Source organism: Colletes gigas, unplaced genomic scaffold (genome assembly GCF_013123115.1).
Source record: "Colletes gigas isolate AHSC1104 unplaced genomic scaffold, ASM1312311v1 Colletes_gigas_Sc00006, whole genome shotgun sequence".
In the NCBI taxonomy this organism is placed as follows: domain Eukaryota; kingdom Metazoa; phylum Arthropoda; class Insecta; order Hymenoptera; family Colletidae; genus Colletes; species Colletes gigas.
In genome coordinates this window covers 9,138,056-9,155,882 of record NW_025106635.1, presented here as the reverse complement: position 1 = coordinate 9,155,882, position 17,827 = coordinate 9,138,056, and the positions used below count along the sequence as shown (strand labels likewise).

The following is a 17,827-nucleotide window of genomic DNA, read 5'->3' as shown; positions in this document are numbered from 1 at the left end:
CTATGGAGTTCGCGCGTATTCGAGTCGATACGCGTAACTCATGATTGCCGGTGTTCACGGAACGTCATGCTGCCCATTAAGCCCCACCAACGCGTCTGGACGAGTTGAATGCACCTAGAGAACGCGACCTCGTCGTTCCTCCGAGCCGGGCCCCGCGAGACGCGTGGGAGTTAACAAGAAATTCGTGGCCCGGACGAGATAGGTGCGAATGGAAACAATGTGTCGAAATCTCAGACGCTTCTCACGGGGGTCTCGTCCTTTTCTTCCGTAACCGTTAACGTCTGTAACACTTTTTAGACGCTAATGCGCTTCCTAGGTTCTCGCTTTCGATACAGCGATACACGGTCCATGATCCGCGGTCCCGTGAGTCCCGACGATAGCGATCGGACGAACGATGTAATCGAGAAAGCGAGATCGACGATCTACGGACGGTCTTGGGGCTTTATTACGCGGGGTGTTTCTTGGATTAAATGCTCAAGCTTGAGATACGGATATAGAATCCTGCATCTTTGCTTGCTTCGAGAGATATATGAAGTCATAAGAGTATAGGAATATAGGAAATCTATTGACGTATACTTCCAGAAGAAAAATTTGTTTCACGATTTTATTCAGGGTGTTCAGGTGTGTTCTACAAGCAAAAATAAGACTAAAGTGTTGTATAACAAAAGAATTCATAAATGGTTTTTTTTTTTTTTTTTTTTTTGAGCATTTTAGGTCACATGCACCTTGTTGGTTATTAGTGACCACAATTGGGTTACCTAGTGGAACTGATCATATTTAGAGCAATTGGTATACTTTAATATCTTTTAATAAGTTTAAAACTTTTTTGCATGAGTCTATTTCTCGTAGGATCGCTTTGTTAAGAAGTTATGACAAAAATATGAAGTGTGATGTTTTTTTATTTACTAAAATTTTGTTTAAGGAGAGCAACTGCTAGTTGAGGCACGAACAAATATTTTTAACGAAAAATACGGAACACCCTGAATATTTTAGTTTGTTCTGTCAGATAGATACCTACTGATTTTTCTATATTTTGCAAGATTTAAAAGCTATTATTTTCACATTTAAAAATCCTTAAACCAGAAATAAGCTGGACTCGCTGGACGATTGTCGCACAGAAGTGGGAATGCAAAGAGTTAAACCTCTCTAATCCCATGCGATTCCGAAGTCGTGTACCCATTATTCTACATTTTTAAAATCTCATTTAATCCTATTACGAGCGTGTGTCATCTGTGGCTTTAAAACAGTTGGAAGTTTGTGTTTATTACGATTTACAATTCAATTTATATTCTGCGTTTAACGAGATATTCCGTTGCATTTTAAAAATCAATAGAAATGCTACTTTTAACAAACAACAGAATGCATCAGACTTTCATAATTACAGTTCAATACAGGCTCCAATTTAATGTAGTTAATTTTGTTTAGAGTAAAACTACTTGATTCACCTTTCGATAGTCTCAGAAAAATTTGGTTAACATCTCAGTTCTTATGCAATAAATTTAAAAAAGGACAGACACGCTAAATGGAACGCATTTTGATCATGTCCAACGCGAGTTCGCGTTAATACCAATTACGTTGACACCGAAACGTATGCACCAGTCATCGTTAAGCCGTGATAGTGACAGAGTATGACAATCCACGGTCCCGTCTCGATTTATTTTCTTCCTCGATGTTAGCGAACGTTAATGAGGCGTTTCAGAGTGACCCTCGACGCTGCAACAATGGGAAGAAAAATTACAATGTCCGGGTAACATAACGTTCACGGGTCCCGCGGATTCGTTTGTTCCTCGACAAAACCGCAGACAGCACAAAAGTGCGCCGTTAATTTTTAACACCGTTGCCAAGAACCGTGCGACCGTTCCGTGGACCAAAACAGCTTGGCCAGACATTCGGACCTTTGAAGTTGTCCGCTGATGCAAGAGCCAAGAGTTCATCTCGAAAGATTTACATCTCTTACGAGCAGAAGGAGGAAAAGGTACGAAGCAACGGGCACGGAGCAAGGGAAGGGGGCACAGAAATAAACGCCGCACGAACTTACCGGGGCCAAAAGGGTCCCTGGGAAGCGGAGACTATCCCACGACAGGACCTTAGCGTCCTTTCAGGATTCCCTCATACCGCCAGCCAGAAAAACGACGCCCAACAGCGAGCAAACCGAGTTTCGGTGAAAAAGTTTCGAGAAAACAATTTACATTATCTAATTTTACGAAGAATATTCTAATTCCAGAGACAGGTGGGAAGAGAAATTTTTTACTCGACAAAATTAGGGTTTTTCAATTTATGAATCAACGGCGAGCAGACAACTTAAACCCCCTAATGGATATTATCTTTTGGTGGAATATTGCACTTGTTTTTTAAATAAGACTACTAATTTTTCTACAGAAATTAAAGCTTGACCAGTAAAAAGATACTTTTTCTATTTATTACTCAGTATTATGATTATTTCTTTCTCGAACAGTTTACAGTAAAATGCTTCTAAATCAACAAACATTACTTTAAAAATAAGATCTTTTAAATTGTGTCGTGATTCCTCAGACTGATGAATTATATTGTCTCCTGAATATCCTGATAATACACAGAAAATATAATACTTTCCAGAAACTGATTAAAATAATGAATAATGCGGAAGAAATATTCATAAAACTAAGGCTGTAAGCGACTTTAAGTTACGGACTAGAAACTTTTACAGTATCTAAATGAATGTAATGTTAAAGTACTGATCACCCTTGGCTCCAAAAACGCGGAACAAAAGTATAAAGCTGGAAATTGATTTCCTGATGGAAAACAAGAAGACAAACCCATTCAAATTGATTCTAGAACCGATGTTTCGCGATCCTCTAAGAGATCCCCAGCCACGAGTAATAGTCGATGTTAGTAGCGACAAAATAACCGACTTTCTCCGAAGAATGGTATGTAAAGCGTGGCTCGTAACGTTCTCTCGAGGTCCGCGTTTAGAGGCAGTTTAACGAGATATCGACCCATGAATTCGATAGTTTACTGCGCCAGAGAATCCTGCGGCAACGCAGATCGAGGCTCGTCGGCGTTGTCGCGGGGATTAAATCCAGTACAGTCCGACGACCACGCCCAGTGAAATGCGCATGTGAGCTCGGTTTAACCACTCTTAGAATCGTCATATTTGTTTGAAAACCTTTATGCAACGCGAAAGATACGCGACTGTCCCCGCGACCGAGTTTCCTTTTCGTTGTTCGATGCAAACGCGGTACCAACGATCTCAACTATTGGCAACTCTCATTTTCTCACCAATATACTGTCCTCTTTTCGAATAGTCGGGGAAAATGTGGTTTTCCCATTTTTTTTCTGCGTGTTTGTAGTTATCAACTCCTATTATTCTCCATACCAAATGGAATTTTGTTTAATTGTTCTTTATATTCCGACGAAATGTATGAGACATGAAAAGCTCTGTATAAAAAGACATTTGTGCACTCTATGGGTTACGATAGCACTGATCTGATATAATATTTTTAATCTATGTAACGTAATCAACGTTTCTCTATGCATACCAAAGCATATATCTATTTTAAAAGAGCCCTGATTTGTCTAAGAAAATGCCTTGATGGAAATATTAATTGCTCATAATTTTAGTGATACTAAAATGGGCGCACGAAAACAAAACAACTGTTCCTGCAAGATTCGGTACACGAAATAAAACGATCGTAATATCGAGACGCGTAAAAATTGGGGCAGGCAATGCAAGACAAAGGATGGTTTTCAGATCGTCTGTTCGACTTCCGGAAAAGTAACGTTCTTGGAAACTAGGCGACGCCAATAGTCGAGGGAATTCCTTTCAACGAGCCAACGGAGCACTTACAGCATCATCTCTAATTAGCGGTAATTAGAAGAAGCTCCCGCGGACGGCGCCACAAATTGAAACCGGCGTAAACCAATCCAGAGGAGGCCGTGCGAGGTAAAGAGCGTCGAACGAACGGAGTCAAACGAATCGCCGACCACCACCAATGAAATTGCACCGCGGATGTCGTGGCCAGATAAAACATCTTGGCTTTTCTCAGCCTAAACCTACCGAGTCGTGCATATTGCTCCAAATGCAGTGCCACGGCACGATGAATATCTCATAAGTCCGTCGACTGTCCTTATAGACATCTCTTGTATCTTCAACAGACCGTAAGTAATGTTGCTTAGCAAGGAACCACGTCGAAAGATATATTCTAACGACCTACCGCAGATTAGGTACGATATCTACGATTATGCATCGATAAGAGGCTCGTATACGAATCAAAAGGGTTAGATTATAGATTATGGAATGTCTATTAGATTATAGATACGGTGAACGTGCGTCCTTTATTACGAAGGAATTTTTTAATCATCTCGTACTGTACTCGTTTAAATGCCAAACATAGTTTTTAAAACGTTTTATCTACCTTCTAAAAATTCTTAGATTCTTCGTTCATTATCAAAAATAATTATTTCCAATATTTGGGCATTTTGATAGTCATGGACACACGTATCAAATGAAATTTTTCTGTAGAAAAGAATTCTTTCGATTAATGATAATACAACCTACTCGTTAAATGCAAAATATTTTATAGTATACTGTTCTTGTGTCTTAATGTTGCCGGTTATTGGTATATATACTCTCAGTGGCTGTTGCATGACCGAGTTATGGGGGATGTTCGCCATTTTTTCGCTGGATAACTTGACGAAGTAGAACCAGACCGATGATTCTGGGAATTCGATTGCGCAAGCCTCGCAAACGCGACGAGGCGACCCGCGGAATCGCGTTATCGGCCGAAGAATGGAGTTAACTGGTTTAACGACGACCTGATAACGGAATATAGGACACAACGTAACGATGGAAGTTCGTCGAACCGCATCCACCGCGTTCGTTGCACTAATAGAACGCTCGACGCATTGGATCGAGCCACGATTGCGCAATTTTCAAGGGAATGCTGCTCCAGCGAGACGCTAATAGAAGGTTACGGGAAGAAAGCGGAAAGAAACGCATTTGGAGGTGTCGTGTAAGCCGGGACAGATCTAAAAACGAGATCGCAGCTGTTGTCGGTTGGGTGAATCTGTCTTTTTCCACAAAAATTGTTCCATCGTTTCTCCTCTTTGATATAGCTTGACTTTCGAATCGGGAAGTATTCGTGTTTCGCGATTGATTTGTACAGACAAAGCAGAGGTAACGATCTATATAAGTTTCTAACTGTTTCGTAGAGGTAAAAATAACACGTTTCCGAAACAACTTTCTTTGCTCGATCAACAGCTAAATTATTAACGACGGTACCATAAAATAACATTTAACTATCTCGAAATGGGATTCGTAATAACCAGCTCGTATCTGTTATGCGACGCAGAGTATTGAAATATAGCGATAAACTGAAAACTTAGAGGTACCTTTGAATAAATTTGTATGTTCCCAGCTACGTTGACCATCGACTTTTAAGCAGATCTTTGAATAAAATTTTAAAAGGATGCATTTAGATACGATAGCGGGCCCGAGTGCGCATAGACCTCGTCGAGGAGACCGTTGGCCGTTCAGGGAAGTCGTAAGAGGGCCTTAAGACCCGCAGGAAGGCCCAAATCGGACCGACACGATGCGCAGGAATGCGTCGAGATATTTCGCGACTCGTGGAGGGAGGCGAATTCCAGCGTGAGGGGACCACGGCGAAGAAGAAGAGGAGAAGAATGGAACGAGTAAAAAAGACGAACGAAGATCCTGAGCAAGGAGAGAAGAGGGCCAAGCGTACACAAATTGCCGGACGGGATGAAACCGCGTGTTTTCCGACGCGCGTTCCACCGATTCGGCAAAACTTTTGTCCCACGATCCGATTTCATGAGTCCCATAACGGGAGAAATCACCAAAACGTGGTGTAAAGATAGAATTATAATGTTCTCGAAATAAATTTCATTATCACGGACGATGAAACTAGATCTTTTCGATAAAGAGAATCTATCGAGTAAAAGCTCTTGACGATTTAATTGATTTTTAAATATGTTTACGTGTTCAGCATTCACGAAAAAGAACGTGAAAATGCGTAAATTTTAATGCATCAAAGCTTAGAATTTGTCCCGCCGTTTCTCGATCGAACAAAGTATCGCCGAGTCGAACGAGATATCGAAAACTCGAGCACATTGAATAGTGAAAGGTGGTCGCGATTACCTGGCGAGGAAGGTCGTTGAAAAAGCGCCACGGTAATTGCAGAAACCGTGTCGAGAGCGTTTTTTCCGCCTCTTTTCCTGCACTTCGGGGGTAGAGGTGAAGGGAGGTAGGGACTAACCTCTATTCTGAACGGAATTGCTACAAGAGAACTCTATGTATTTCTGAACGTTAGATATTTGCTTGTAAACCACGCTTCGTTCGACGTTCTTTAGAACTGAAATAAACTAGGGTTGAAACTACGTTCCTTTCGCGTTGTTTCAAATAAAAGTAACAATTTGGGTTAAGTTTTCTATTTTCTATTTGACAAGACCATCGTTAACACTAAAAACAGAAAAGCTTGAGTCATTTAAAAAAAAAACCTAATTTCACGGTTATTCATTCATATTATTGTATGAGAGTGAATGTTAAACAAAGTGCAATGGAGTACTTAAAAGACAAAACAATGTACTAAAATGATGATATGGGGAAAAGATTTCTAAATGTATGTAGTTCCGCTCGATTAGGTCGATGGTATAAACGAGCCCCAAAACAATTAACTATTAAAAGAGCATAATGGCTGGACACTCGCCACGATCTTCAAAGGGATCGCGAACCGCGGACAATACTTGCTCCGCGACGAGGGACCACCTCGTTGGTCCCACGGAGACCGGACGGAGAATCCTCCCGGTGAAAAGACTCATCTGGTAAAGAATCCGGGGCTCTTACGTTAAAAGACGTAGCGTACGTAGCGTTAAAAGACTCATCTGGCGCGTTGCTCGTTGCTTCAACGTTCGTCGTTCGGTCGTTGTTCTCGCGGACAATTCTCTCGAGTGGACAAAAACCTCACTTTCCTCCGCGCGCTTTCTCATTATTCTAAAAACTCTTCTGGAGCCGGATGGAGGACACCGCGTCGGCTCGTCGCCTCGTTCGTTCCCGGGTAGCCCGCGAATTCTAGGCTGAGCCCTCTCCTCCCCGGTGGAGAATCCGTCGGAAAAAGAGGTCGGGACGACAAAGGATTTCTAATGGACGCTGGGCACCGGAGGGACGGCCTTATAAGGCGAACATCTCGCGAAGGTGGCTCAACCTCCTTTTGGTCTCTCACGAGTATCTCGTGGCGACTTCTGCGAGCGCCTACAGGCGCCTCCGTGGCCGGATTTAGACCGAAAAAGAAACACCGGGAGTTTCGGGAAGACGACGACCACGACCACGACCGACGACCAACGGCTCCGTGGAACGGCCGTCGAGCCACGCGGGCCGATCGTGACCGGACCCCGATCTCTCGATCCTCGGATCGATACCGCAGCAGCCGACTTTTGTATTTCGCCCGTGAACGATCGTGTAACGAAGGGTTCACCGGAGCTTCTCGGAACGCGTACGAATTCCCGCCCTCGTTACTCGCTCTTCCTTTTTCGACCTTCCGCGGCGAGGTTATCGACGATCTGTCCACTTCCTGTTCCTTTTCTTTGGAAAACGCGTCTCGTATGCTCGCGCGTTTAATTAGTAGCGCGGTTACGATACGAGGGATCGTTCGAAGCCTGTTAATTTTACAATCGAATTAACATAACATTTAACGAAACATCGAAAATTGTAAACCAAAGAAATCTCGAAAACGAAGACAGAGATCGAATGGTATGGGAGTCGCGGTACGTGGAGAGTTCTATCGATCGAAAATCATAGAGTTAGGCAAATCTCCATGACTATTCATCGAGTTCGAACCGCTGAATCCTGACGATGATAATCGACTCGATTGAACCGGAATCAAGTTGGAGGGTTAACAAAGGCCGTTTAAGAGGTGCCCGATCCGCGCGAGTCGAGCGATCAGGATTTAACCGAATTTCCAGGTCGAATCGTACGGCGATCGGGCTCTCCGCCGGCTGCCAAACAAATCGATTCCACTTCTGACTGGCAAACTGCTTCGTTCCGACTTGCTCCCGAACGTGTCTGTATACAGTGTCCGTAAATTATGCAACGGAACGCGTACGTACATGGGTACGAGACTATATCGTCGCAGGCATACATATGTAAACGGCATGACGCATTCGCATTCATGTATGCAGATTCGAGACGGTCCGGGACCTTTGAGAAGCAATCGGCTCGGCCGATGCGAGGCCCCTTATTGTCTGACCGGCATGAATACCAAGCAAAACGCCGTTCAAACGGCGCGATCGAGCTTCTTCGTACTTTCCCGACCGGTTCGTTTAACGAACAACTGGGAATATTCGTTCCGAGAATCGTGTAATTTCTCCTCATCCTTCGCGTCTGTTAAATTAACCCTCCGAGCAACATTTCGCGCGCAACGCCACCGAACAAGGAAAACCTACGGCTCAACAAGGTGAATAAGATTCCTCCGCTAGCTTCGATCTTGGTTCTTGCTATCCTTCCTCCTCAACAGAGCTTAAATGGATCTAATTGTGACAATGTTCTCTGTTTGAAGAAAATAGGAATAAACTTAATAAATAGTAGATAAAGAAATAAGAAAAATAGATTTTTCCCTTCTCATACCATTGATACCTTCTTGGTTATACCACATATTGTTACTATTCATAATATCTTAAAAAGCATCATCTGTATCTTTAATTGTACTTAACATGCAAGAACTCTGTATCATAAATATCGATAACTGTTTAGTATAAATATGATTACAAAAGAAATGTATTTTTCAGCATTACCGAAACATTACGAAGAAAAAGGTAAGAACAGTAGACGGACAGTATCAAGTTAAAAAATAATAGATACATACAATATTAAAAAATATGTTCACCCGTAAAATTTTGTATGAAACCGAGTCTTTGATCATAGACAATCGTAAACTACACAACTTAAAATTTGAACCCTATCTATTTCCTTCGTCATTTTAACTTGAGATTTAATTGTTTTCAGTGCAAATAAGAATTATAATAATTCCGGTTGGCTCGAACCGGTCAGTTGATTTCGACTCGATCGTAGCTTTCGTACAACTGTTTCTCGAGCCACCATATAGCGAATGAATCGAAGGATCATACAGGACGATAAAGCTCGAACCGGCCGTATTTCCTCTCACCGGTGAACGAGGAGAGTCCTTCGGCGCGAACGAGATCCTCGAGGTCGATTTTATTGCGATAGGAAACGTCACGAGGCCCCGGAATCACGAGACGTTCGCAGCCGGATCGGCCCGCTCGCGTCGAGATCGAGCGGATTTATGGCTTACCGTGTGCAGAAGATCTTTGAGATGCGACGAACGAGCCGCCACCCTCGAGGATTTCGTCCTTCGTACCACGACCAGGCTGCCTTCCTTTCCCGACAGGATCCTCGGCATCGTGCTCGATCTGACCAATCGATACTCGTCCCCGGGATGCCTCCTCTTCTTCCTGAACGTGCCGCACAACATGTTTGCTCGATCCTTTTCTCTGTGTCGCTGCCAAGTCACTGACCGATCATCGATCGCGAGTTACGCGGTCATGTGTCACCGACGACACTCTGCTACTCAAACTTCTTGCTCAAACAGTCACTTTTAGAGTACTCTCGATCGTTCACGATATTCTCGTCAAGAAAAAGTCGGTTCGAGTATCCACGAATACACACTAAGATTTACTTTGACCAAATGTCCTGTGGTTTCAGATGTTCCTCGACTTAGAGACAATATGCAAGTTCAAACATTCGCGAGACTTCTATCTCAAACGCACAGATCGATTCTGAGATTCCAAATGCACGTTCATGGCTGCACTTCGATACTTCTTCCAGATTCGCCTCGAACAGGTAGTCAAACCGCGCTGATACGGTCCTGGGAGTCCACCGTTCCTCGACTCAAAGACAACGTTCTCCGCGGGTGCACTATGAGCCCTCCTCGCGCAGAACTGCGTTCCCGGGATTCCGACAATCTTTGAATTACAATCAGACGGACGTGCAAGTAGTTCAAGAGTCCACGAGCGCACTGACAGAATTCTTTCGACCGCGAACGAGTAGCCTCGAATCGTTCGTAAACCTTATCGATACGGTCCTGAGACCTCGACGTTCCTCGGTAACAATTTCTTCGCACTGTCAGACTTCTTCTGACGACCCACGGATATTTTCGGATGGTAAACAACTGGCGAACCGACTCTGGAATTCCAGAGGTTCCTTGACACGTAGCCAACTTGTGCGATACAACGAGAGGCTCGTCTCGATCGTCCAGGGGCACCTTGATCCGCAAACAAGTCGGACCGGCCTCGAATCGATAGCAAATCGCGCGTACTGATACGGTCCTGGGATTCCGACGTTGGCTCACAGACGCGCGCGCACAGACACAGGAAACCGAATATTTTTTCTCGCCGCTAACAGCAGCATGGCGCCGCTTAGAGATTCCTGCATCTATTTAACTGCTCCTCCAGCTCCGCTCCACCCACCGGCGCTCGGTTAACCAACCCTCTTCTCGCCTCTTTTATTTCTCGATGCTCTCTTCCCGTTCTCTAAACACCGCTCCCACCGCTTTCGGCATCTCTTTGCGTCCACCTTGCGACTCTCGCCTCTCGCTCTTTTCCTCTATCTCGTTACGAGACGATCCTCTTCCTCGACGAGCCTTCGAGACTCTATCGCGACACCCACGTACTAATTAAGACCCGACGACGCGGACGCTACGTGCACTCGCGCGCCACCGGGGACTCGAGAACGCGAGATCGAGGTGATCGACCGGTAAAAGGAACTGGTTGGATCGATCTCCCGGGGATCGACCGTGACACCACCGTTCCGTTCGACTCTGGCTCGCCACGACTCGCGCGCGGATTCACGGCTTTGCAAAACAATTTTCCTTCGTTGCGAACGGCTCTTCGAATTCCTCTTCTTTTTCCACGTCGACTTCCAACGACGCTTTGGTCCACTCTTTTTTCGATGCTTCTTATCGAACACGGACGTCGATTCCGGACGATCGTTGGACCGTTTCGACGATAAAGCTGGAGCCCGGTTGTTGCACTCGATGACGATATTCTTGTTTTTAGGGGATCCACGCGATCCTCGAGCTCGATCCACGCGGGCTCACCTGTTGTGCAACCACCGTTTCGGATCGCTCGATGCTTAATTAACGGAATCTCAGCCGGCTCGAGTCGCAGTGAGAGCCGAGAGTCGACTGAAGGCATAAGGCTCCGGTTGTGGTCGTCGAAGGAACCCCACCACGTTGATTTCAACAACACCCGGCACCCAGCCCGACCGGACGACCTGGTCGCGTGGCGCTCGGCACAGATACGCAGTGTTTCTCAAAATCCTCTTTTTCCTTCCTGCAGACACCTTTCGAGCCCCTCTATTTACTTCTGTCGATCCATCCCTCGCCACGGTTATTTCGAAATTTATTCGAGTTGAAATATTTGGGCGATTGATTTATTGCATGATGTAAATTGCTCTGTTTGCAATATTATGGATACGATTAATATATAAATTAAATTAACAGCGATTTTTTATATGTAATAAAATTCAATAATGCAAAGAATTTCTTGTTTTATTACTAATCCATTTACAACGTACCGTGATGCATTTTTCTATCATTTTTATCTGATTTTCTTTAAACTTTCTTCGAAAAAAATTAAAATATCTGAAGTGATTTCAATTTCTAAAGGTAATACAAAATTGCTGATAAAAACACGATTATATTAAATATGGTGTGTCTATTGCTCTTCTTTGTTCATTTTTATACACTTCTCGAAATGTAAAAAGATGTTTGACAAAATCAGATTTAACAACCTGAAAGTATAGGGTTAAAATAACCCCATAAAGGTTGTCGTACCATTTTTTGCTAAGTCAGAACAATTCAAAACTTTCAAATACTTTTTGTCACACGATTACACATCCATTTCCGTTGTTTTCTATTGAAAGTACAAGGAAGGACGTACGATCGCTAAAATGTCGAACGTTTAATAAGGGTTATCGCGCGAAAACAATCGTTGTCGCGGGGTAAATTTCACAGCCAAGTTCAAAGTTCCATTTGCGGAAGACAATGCAACGCCGTCCCACTTCCTGTGAGAAACTTCTCGTTATACAACGGTGCCGTTTGCAGGAGACGCGCCACTGGATGAGATAACCTCGAAGGACTCGTTGGACGTTCCGTGCAATGGAGGGAAAAAAATGAGGAAGTGATCTCGATCCGGGTGACCCAGTTCGCGCTCTTGAATTTCAGAATAGGCGTTCTCTCGTATTCCAAGGATCTATTGTGGCGACGCGAACGATACCACCGAGTCAGCCTAGCTTTTCAGCTACCAACGACGAAAGCTCGCGATTCAAAGCGGTCAGAATGCAGCGCGTTTTACTTTCCTTTGGAGCTAACCAAGCAACGTGCACGGGGATACACTTGAATAAACTCTTGCAAAAATGTTATTTTATTTACTTGCACATCGCTGGGCCCTTTGGTCGTTTAGATCAATTTCAGAATAAAATTGTATGTTCAACTAAAATATGAATTTCTTGAATTCGGTCAACGTTGCGTTTGGAAAATTTCTCAATCAAGACGTAAAATAAATAGCTAGTAATTTTTATTACAAGAATACAAGTTGAGTGTATCTCTCTATTAAGCTTTCACGTAATTCCGAAGAAATAAAGATTTATTTGCTGAACCGAAACTTGCAACCAGTTAATTTATTTCGATAGTTTCTGCAAAACAAATTTCTCGACCGTACTTTCTACAATTATAATTTTAGTTAGAATGTTTTTACTTCTCGAAGTCTACTGCAGATGAAGATCGCGTTTCGAGGGATGTAGGTCAGATGATTCGAAGTGTACCAGGGACATCTGTCACCTTGCATAATCACGCTTGAACATTGCTATTAATTTCACTGTCGAAGGCCTTTTTCATGCGTGAATATCTGCGGTTTAAACGAGCCCCGGAGCAGCTCGTTTCTCGCTCGACCGAAAACGTATTATTTTTCTGCTTCCTACCAATGATCGCTGGTCATCGATCAGAGGTATCGAGTGCTTCCTGTCACGAAACGCTACAAGGATGAACGTCTCTCCGAGGTTTCGTCGCACGAGCCACGATAAAAGGGAATCGGGATACGCACGAACGGATAATACCGTTGCCTTGTTCCGGCAGAAAACGACGCGATATACTCGAATGAGAAAATCGCGTCTGGGAGCACTGTAATAATCCTCGAGTATCGTTTTATATCCAATCGCCAGTCTGCAACGATACCGACGTAACGGCTGCAATAACTGGATTTTGAACTGAATAATAGAGAAGATCGTATCAAGTGATTCTGTACCATTTTACAGAGTGGTAATTGCTAATTCTTTTAAATAATTATGATCGTAGAGACTCTCTTGAATTAACAGCATTTTCTATGTTACCCAAATTACTCCAACCCTATAAAATATAGATTTTACGAGGAAAGGTCGAACGACCAACGTGTTATTTTTAATACGAAGATTTAAATACAGATTTCGTGTACGAAGGTTGTATGAATAATATAGAATTTTCTCAACATTGTTCGTTACTGAAAACAAATTGAATAATAACCATGTTTTAAATACCAAAGTTTCGCGACGGTCGAACCGAGCGACGCGCAACTTTTAATATTTACACGGGCGTTTTCGTAGTCGCCACAAAATATGCATTAAGCGGATGAATATTCAGGGACCAGGGCGATATTTTTTACTGCAAGCTGGTTAAAAGCACTTTTTTACGATCTAACGAGAGAACAAAGTATCTTTTAAAACAAATGGGGAACAAAGGATTTAATTACTCTTTATCGAGCCATAATTTACCACACCTTGCCGACTTCCGTGCCATTCCGATTTACGATCCCTGTTATCTCACGTCTCGAAGTCGCCAACGAGTTGACCACCACGTCCAGTGACTAACGAAACACCCAAGTGACCGGTGTATTTGCATCAGAATCGGAATAATAACGCGCGTGCAGCGTGCACCGTGCAACGAGGGTGATTCGACCACCCTTCATCGAAGGAAGCGGATATGCAATTTTCCTCTGACTCATCGGAACCCTTTCGAAAACTATCGATCGGGCGGACTCGCGAAACGATCACGAATCTTTGCATAGGACAGTCGATCGTGAGACGAAACTCGTAAATCTCGCGATTAGAGTTAATTGAATTTCACGCGGACGCCTTTGGAATCCGAATGGGCGTTAAATTTTAATTACCGCTCGATTCTTGGCTAATGGAACGGTCCAGGGGCGTATAATTAATCCATTAATCTTGGGAAGCCTTAAGCAGCCGATGAAACGCCGATTGGAAACTTCAGAATTAACTTTTTACCGTGACTGAGCACAGCAAACGTTTCACTTTCTCGGTTTTGTTTTGCTCGAATCGATGTGAAGCACGATTCCGGATAACTAGTAGTATTTTTGTTAACTTTTACGATTCAACTCGATGTGTACAATGGTTATTGTTATCTACTGCATTATAATTTGCACTGCGATGTTATTCAATCGGTCGTTTCACATTTCTGTTATTTTGAATTTACAAAGGATCATATAACAATTATATATGATATCATCTATGAATATTATATTTTGTAACTGTATTATAATATCGAAATTAAAGAAATCAACATCAACAACATCGACAAAATCAAATCTAATTATAAATTATAACTAGTATAAGGTGCTTGTTAATGATTCGATTCGATGAAATTGCTAGCAGAGTTTGCAGCGCGAATAAACAATTCCGTTCAGAGGCCTATCGAAACGCGTTCGAGAAGATGTTTATCGTATCGTAAAAATTGACTCGTAGAGGCGAGGGACCACCGCATCCGGTTCTAAATCTCGACTATTTCTGAAACTGCTCGTGTCAACAGGAAAATCTAATAAGAGCCCCTACGTCGTGAAACCAGTCACCTACTTTTCTGAAATGAAAATATTACGCACGAAAGGCGACCGGAGAAGCATCAAGATAATTAGGTGAACGTCGAAACGAGGATCTTATTACTCTTCCTAATTGTATTTATAGCCGTACAAACGTTTATAAAAGCGCTTGTAATTATAGAAGATTGTAATTTTATCAATCGAGTGTAATTACAGGAAATAATATTCTACAAGATAATTGTTATGAAATCGTCTTTAATGTTTCGAACATTTTAAAAATTTATTAAATTCATTTTGTCAACTGCTGAAAAATTATTTAAACGATTTTTAAATTAATAACGCCGATTTTCGGAGTATGCTTAGAATATTGGACATTATACTGAACGATTTAATTATTAAAATACGCGATACTCTTATTATTTTAAGCGATGCAATAAGGACTCATTTAACATAACCACTTCTCGATAAAAAAAACATATTTTGTAACGTAATTCGGACTTAAATTAGCCCACTCTTGAACATGATCTTTCACTACGAGAGCATGTACCTTATCTCTTAATACCGAATTTGCATTTCGTGTCTACCGCCGGTTGCAACTTGCGCACTCGTTTGCAGGTGTTGATTTAATCGCGCAGTCATGAATTTTATCAAGAATTAAAATTAACTTCAGAAGTTTCGAAATGCACGTACGATTTCTTAGATTTCCATTCTTGTTACGCAGCTTTCGACTGTATGTTCCTCTTAATCTACGAATGATTAATAAAATATCGAAATGTATTTTTCGAGGAAAATAATTCTTGATAGCATTGATCACGAGACCATTTATATAAACTATGAACAATATAATTAGAAAAATAATGACATTATATTAACATAAAATACTAATAACTGCACCATTTGAGATTTAAAAAAATGTCATTTAACTATCTTGTGTGTCATTTTTTCTAGACTTATAATCTCCAACTGTAGTTTGGGTAATTTGATTATTTCACCTTTTAAATATGAATTTTGTATAATGATTTTAGGAACTCTGCAGAATTTATTGATTGTTACTCGCGTGTTAGGGATCGTCGAAAAATCAGGTATAGAATTTGAGAATCCCTGATGCACGCAGGTTTTACCTGAGGAATACGCATGCGCCGCGACCGACAGATGTTTCCTCCTCGCCAACTGTTGTACGCCGCGTCGTCGAGAAGCGAGGCTGCATCTGATTTACCAAAGAAAGAAAGACGAGGAGAAGAAAGAAAGAAAAATCCATCTTTCCTGTCCCCGTCTCGCCCCGTTCGAAGCCAGGTTCGCGTAAAGAAAGAGGAAGAAAAATGGATGGAGGAGCTCGTGCTTGGCCTCTTTGTCGGGACGCCTCCGGAGGATCCCCGAGGACACGCTACTAGGGGGTGGGACCACTCCTATTTAGACCCCTGAGCGCAGCCCTTATGTCGTTAGACTCGATCAACCCCAACGATAAGCGAAATCGCGTCGGACGATGGACCGGTCCATGAATTACTAACCTAAAACTCAGATTTATTGGACGTCCGATCCTTTCGGTGGAGGGTCCTTATGGTTTTACTGCCCGTTTATTGTCCATAATACTTCACGTTGCTTTTATGGCGAGAGGATTCCCCATAATTAGGCAGCGAAGAAACTACGAGAAATTGGAGTGCGTCTAGATCGAAGCAAATCGCGTTATCGATATTGATCGCTCCTGATACGAGATCGAATCAGAGGGTGGCAGAAAACAGTCATATTTTTGGTACTTCCGGCACCTAAAATTTTAACGAGCATCCGGTTCTACAGAGCTTCAAAAAATCATAAAAATACTGCTATTCAGAGAGAATGTGATTGAAGTTGTTTAAAAAGCAGACAAAGCGAAGTGTGCATAAAAGCGGAAATTGGGAATCCTCGAAAATGATTGTAACTTCGAAACGAGTGCACGGAATGCCAAAATTCAAAGGCTGTTTTGTAGATAAAAATCGATATTTGCATTGCGAGTGGAAGGGAATTGACGTAAATATTCATTAACAATCTACCGGAAGCGATAAACGAAGATAGCAGGTAACGATTCACGTATTCGAGGAAATGTGTTCGTAATTATAATATTACTTTTGTATGGAGAGCAATGTACCGAATACAGATAATAATTGTTATATTTCGTTCTATTGAAAATAAATTTCCATCAGCCGGGGAATCACATAACCAGAGTTTGACTAGCAGTAAATATTAATATAATATATTATGGATAAATTACTTGCCAAAATGAAATATAAATATTATCGATAGTCGATGCACACATCCTGCAACTTATATTGAACAAAATAACCGAAGACGTTTTTTTGAGGTCTAAATACAGTTAAATTCATCTCCATATTTATATCAACAGTCTTACGTTATCTCAATCCTTTTTTATATCGATTTAACCTTAATATATGTATGTATGCAATGCATATACATTTTTTTCAGAGACCTCGAAAGTATTATACGTACTATGCAAGGAACAAGCAATGTAAATTACAAGTTTAATTTTGACAATTTTGGGGAGGTTTTAGAACACCAAAAATCAAGAGAAGGTCGTGGGACCCGTTGCATTTTATTACAACCTTCAGGAAATCTATAAAGATTGCTCGGTATGTGTTAGTTGCAAAAGACCAGGTGGAAGAAGAGAAAACCACTTACAATTGTGACACTTGCGACGGTAAACCTGTTTTCATCTAGATAACTGTTCAAAAAGTATCACATTACGATCGATACGATTGAAATAAAGATACGCAGTGTATTAAAATTTTGCTACAATGTGCGTACGCTATAAATAAATCCAAACTTCTCGGTCAGAAAATATATTTCCTATTACGTAGATTCCTTCTAGTTTAATCCCCCAAGAACATAAATCTTGTGATCCAATTTACATTATTATCTTTTTCCGATACCCAGTAATAAAGATAATATAGTAGTTTCTTCAGCC

General features: G+C 42.0%; 1 protein-coding gene across 2 annotated transcripts in view; it reads right to left on the bottom strand.

The window, feature by feature from the left end:
- The window catches only part of LOC122395859 (amyloid beta A4 precursor protein-binding family B member 1-interacting protein), a 235,722-nt gene that overhangs the window by 120,688 nt on the left and 97,207 nt on the right, over positions 1-17,827 (bottom strand). Inside the window, exon 1 of one of the 2 annotated variants that reach the window (XM_043393762.1) lies at positions 9,303-10,080. The exons of the other annotated variant lie outside the window; for it this stretch is intronic. Within the exon in view, the coding sequence (XP_043249697.1) occupies positions 9,303-9,482 (180 nt within the window). The 5' untranslated portion in view covers positions 9,483-10,080. Of the gene's footprint in view, positions 1-9,302; positions 10,081-17,827 lie in introns of those variants that run through there. 2 annotated transcript variants of the gene reach the window in all.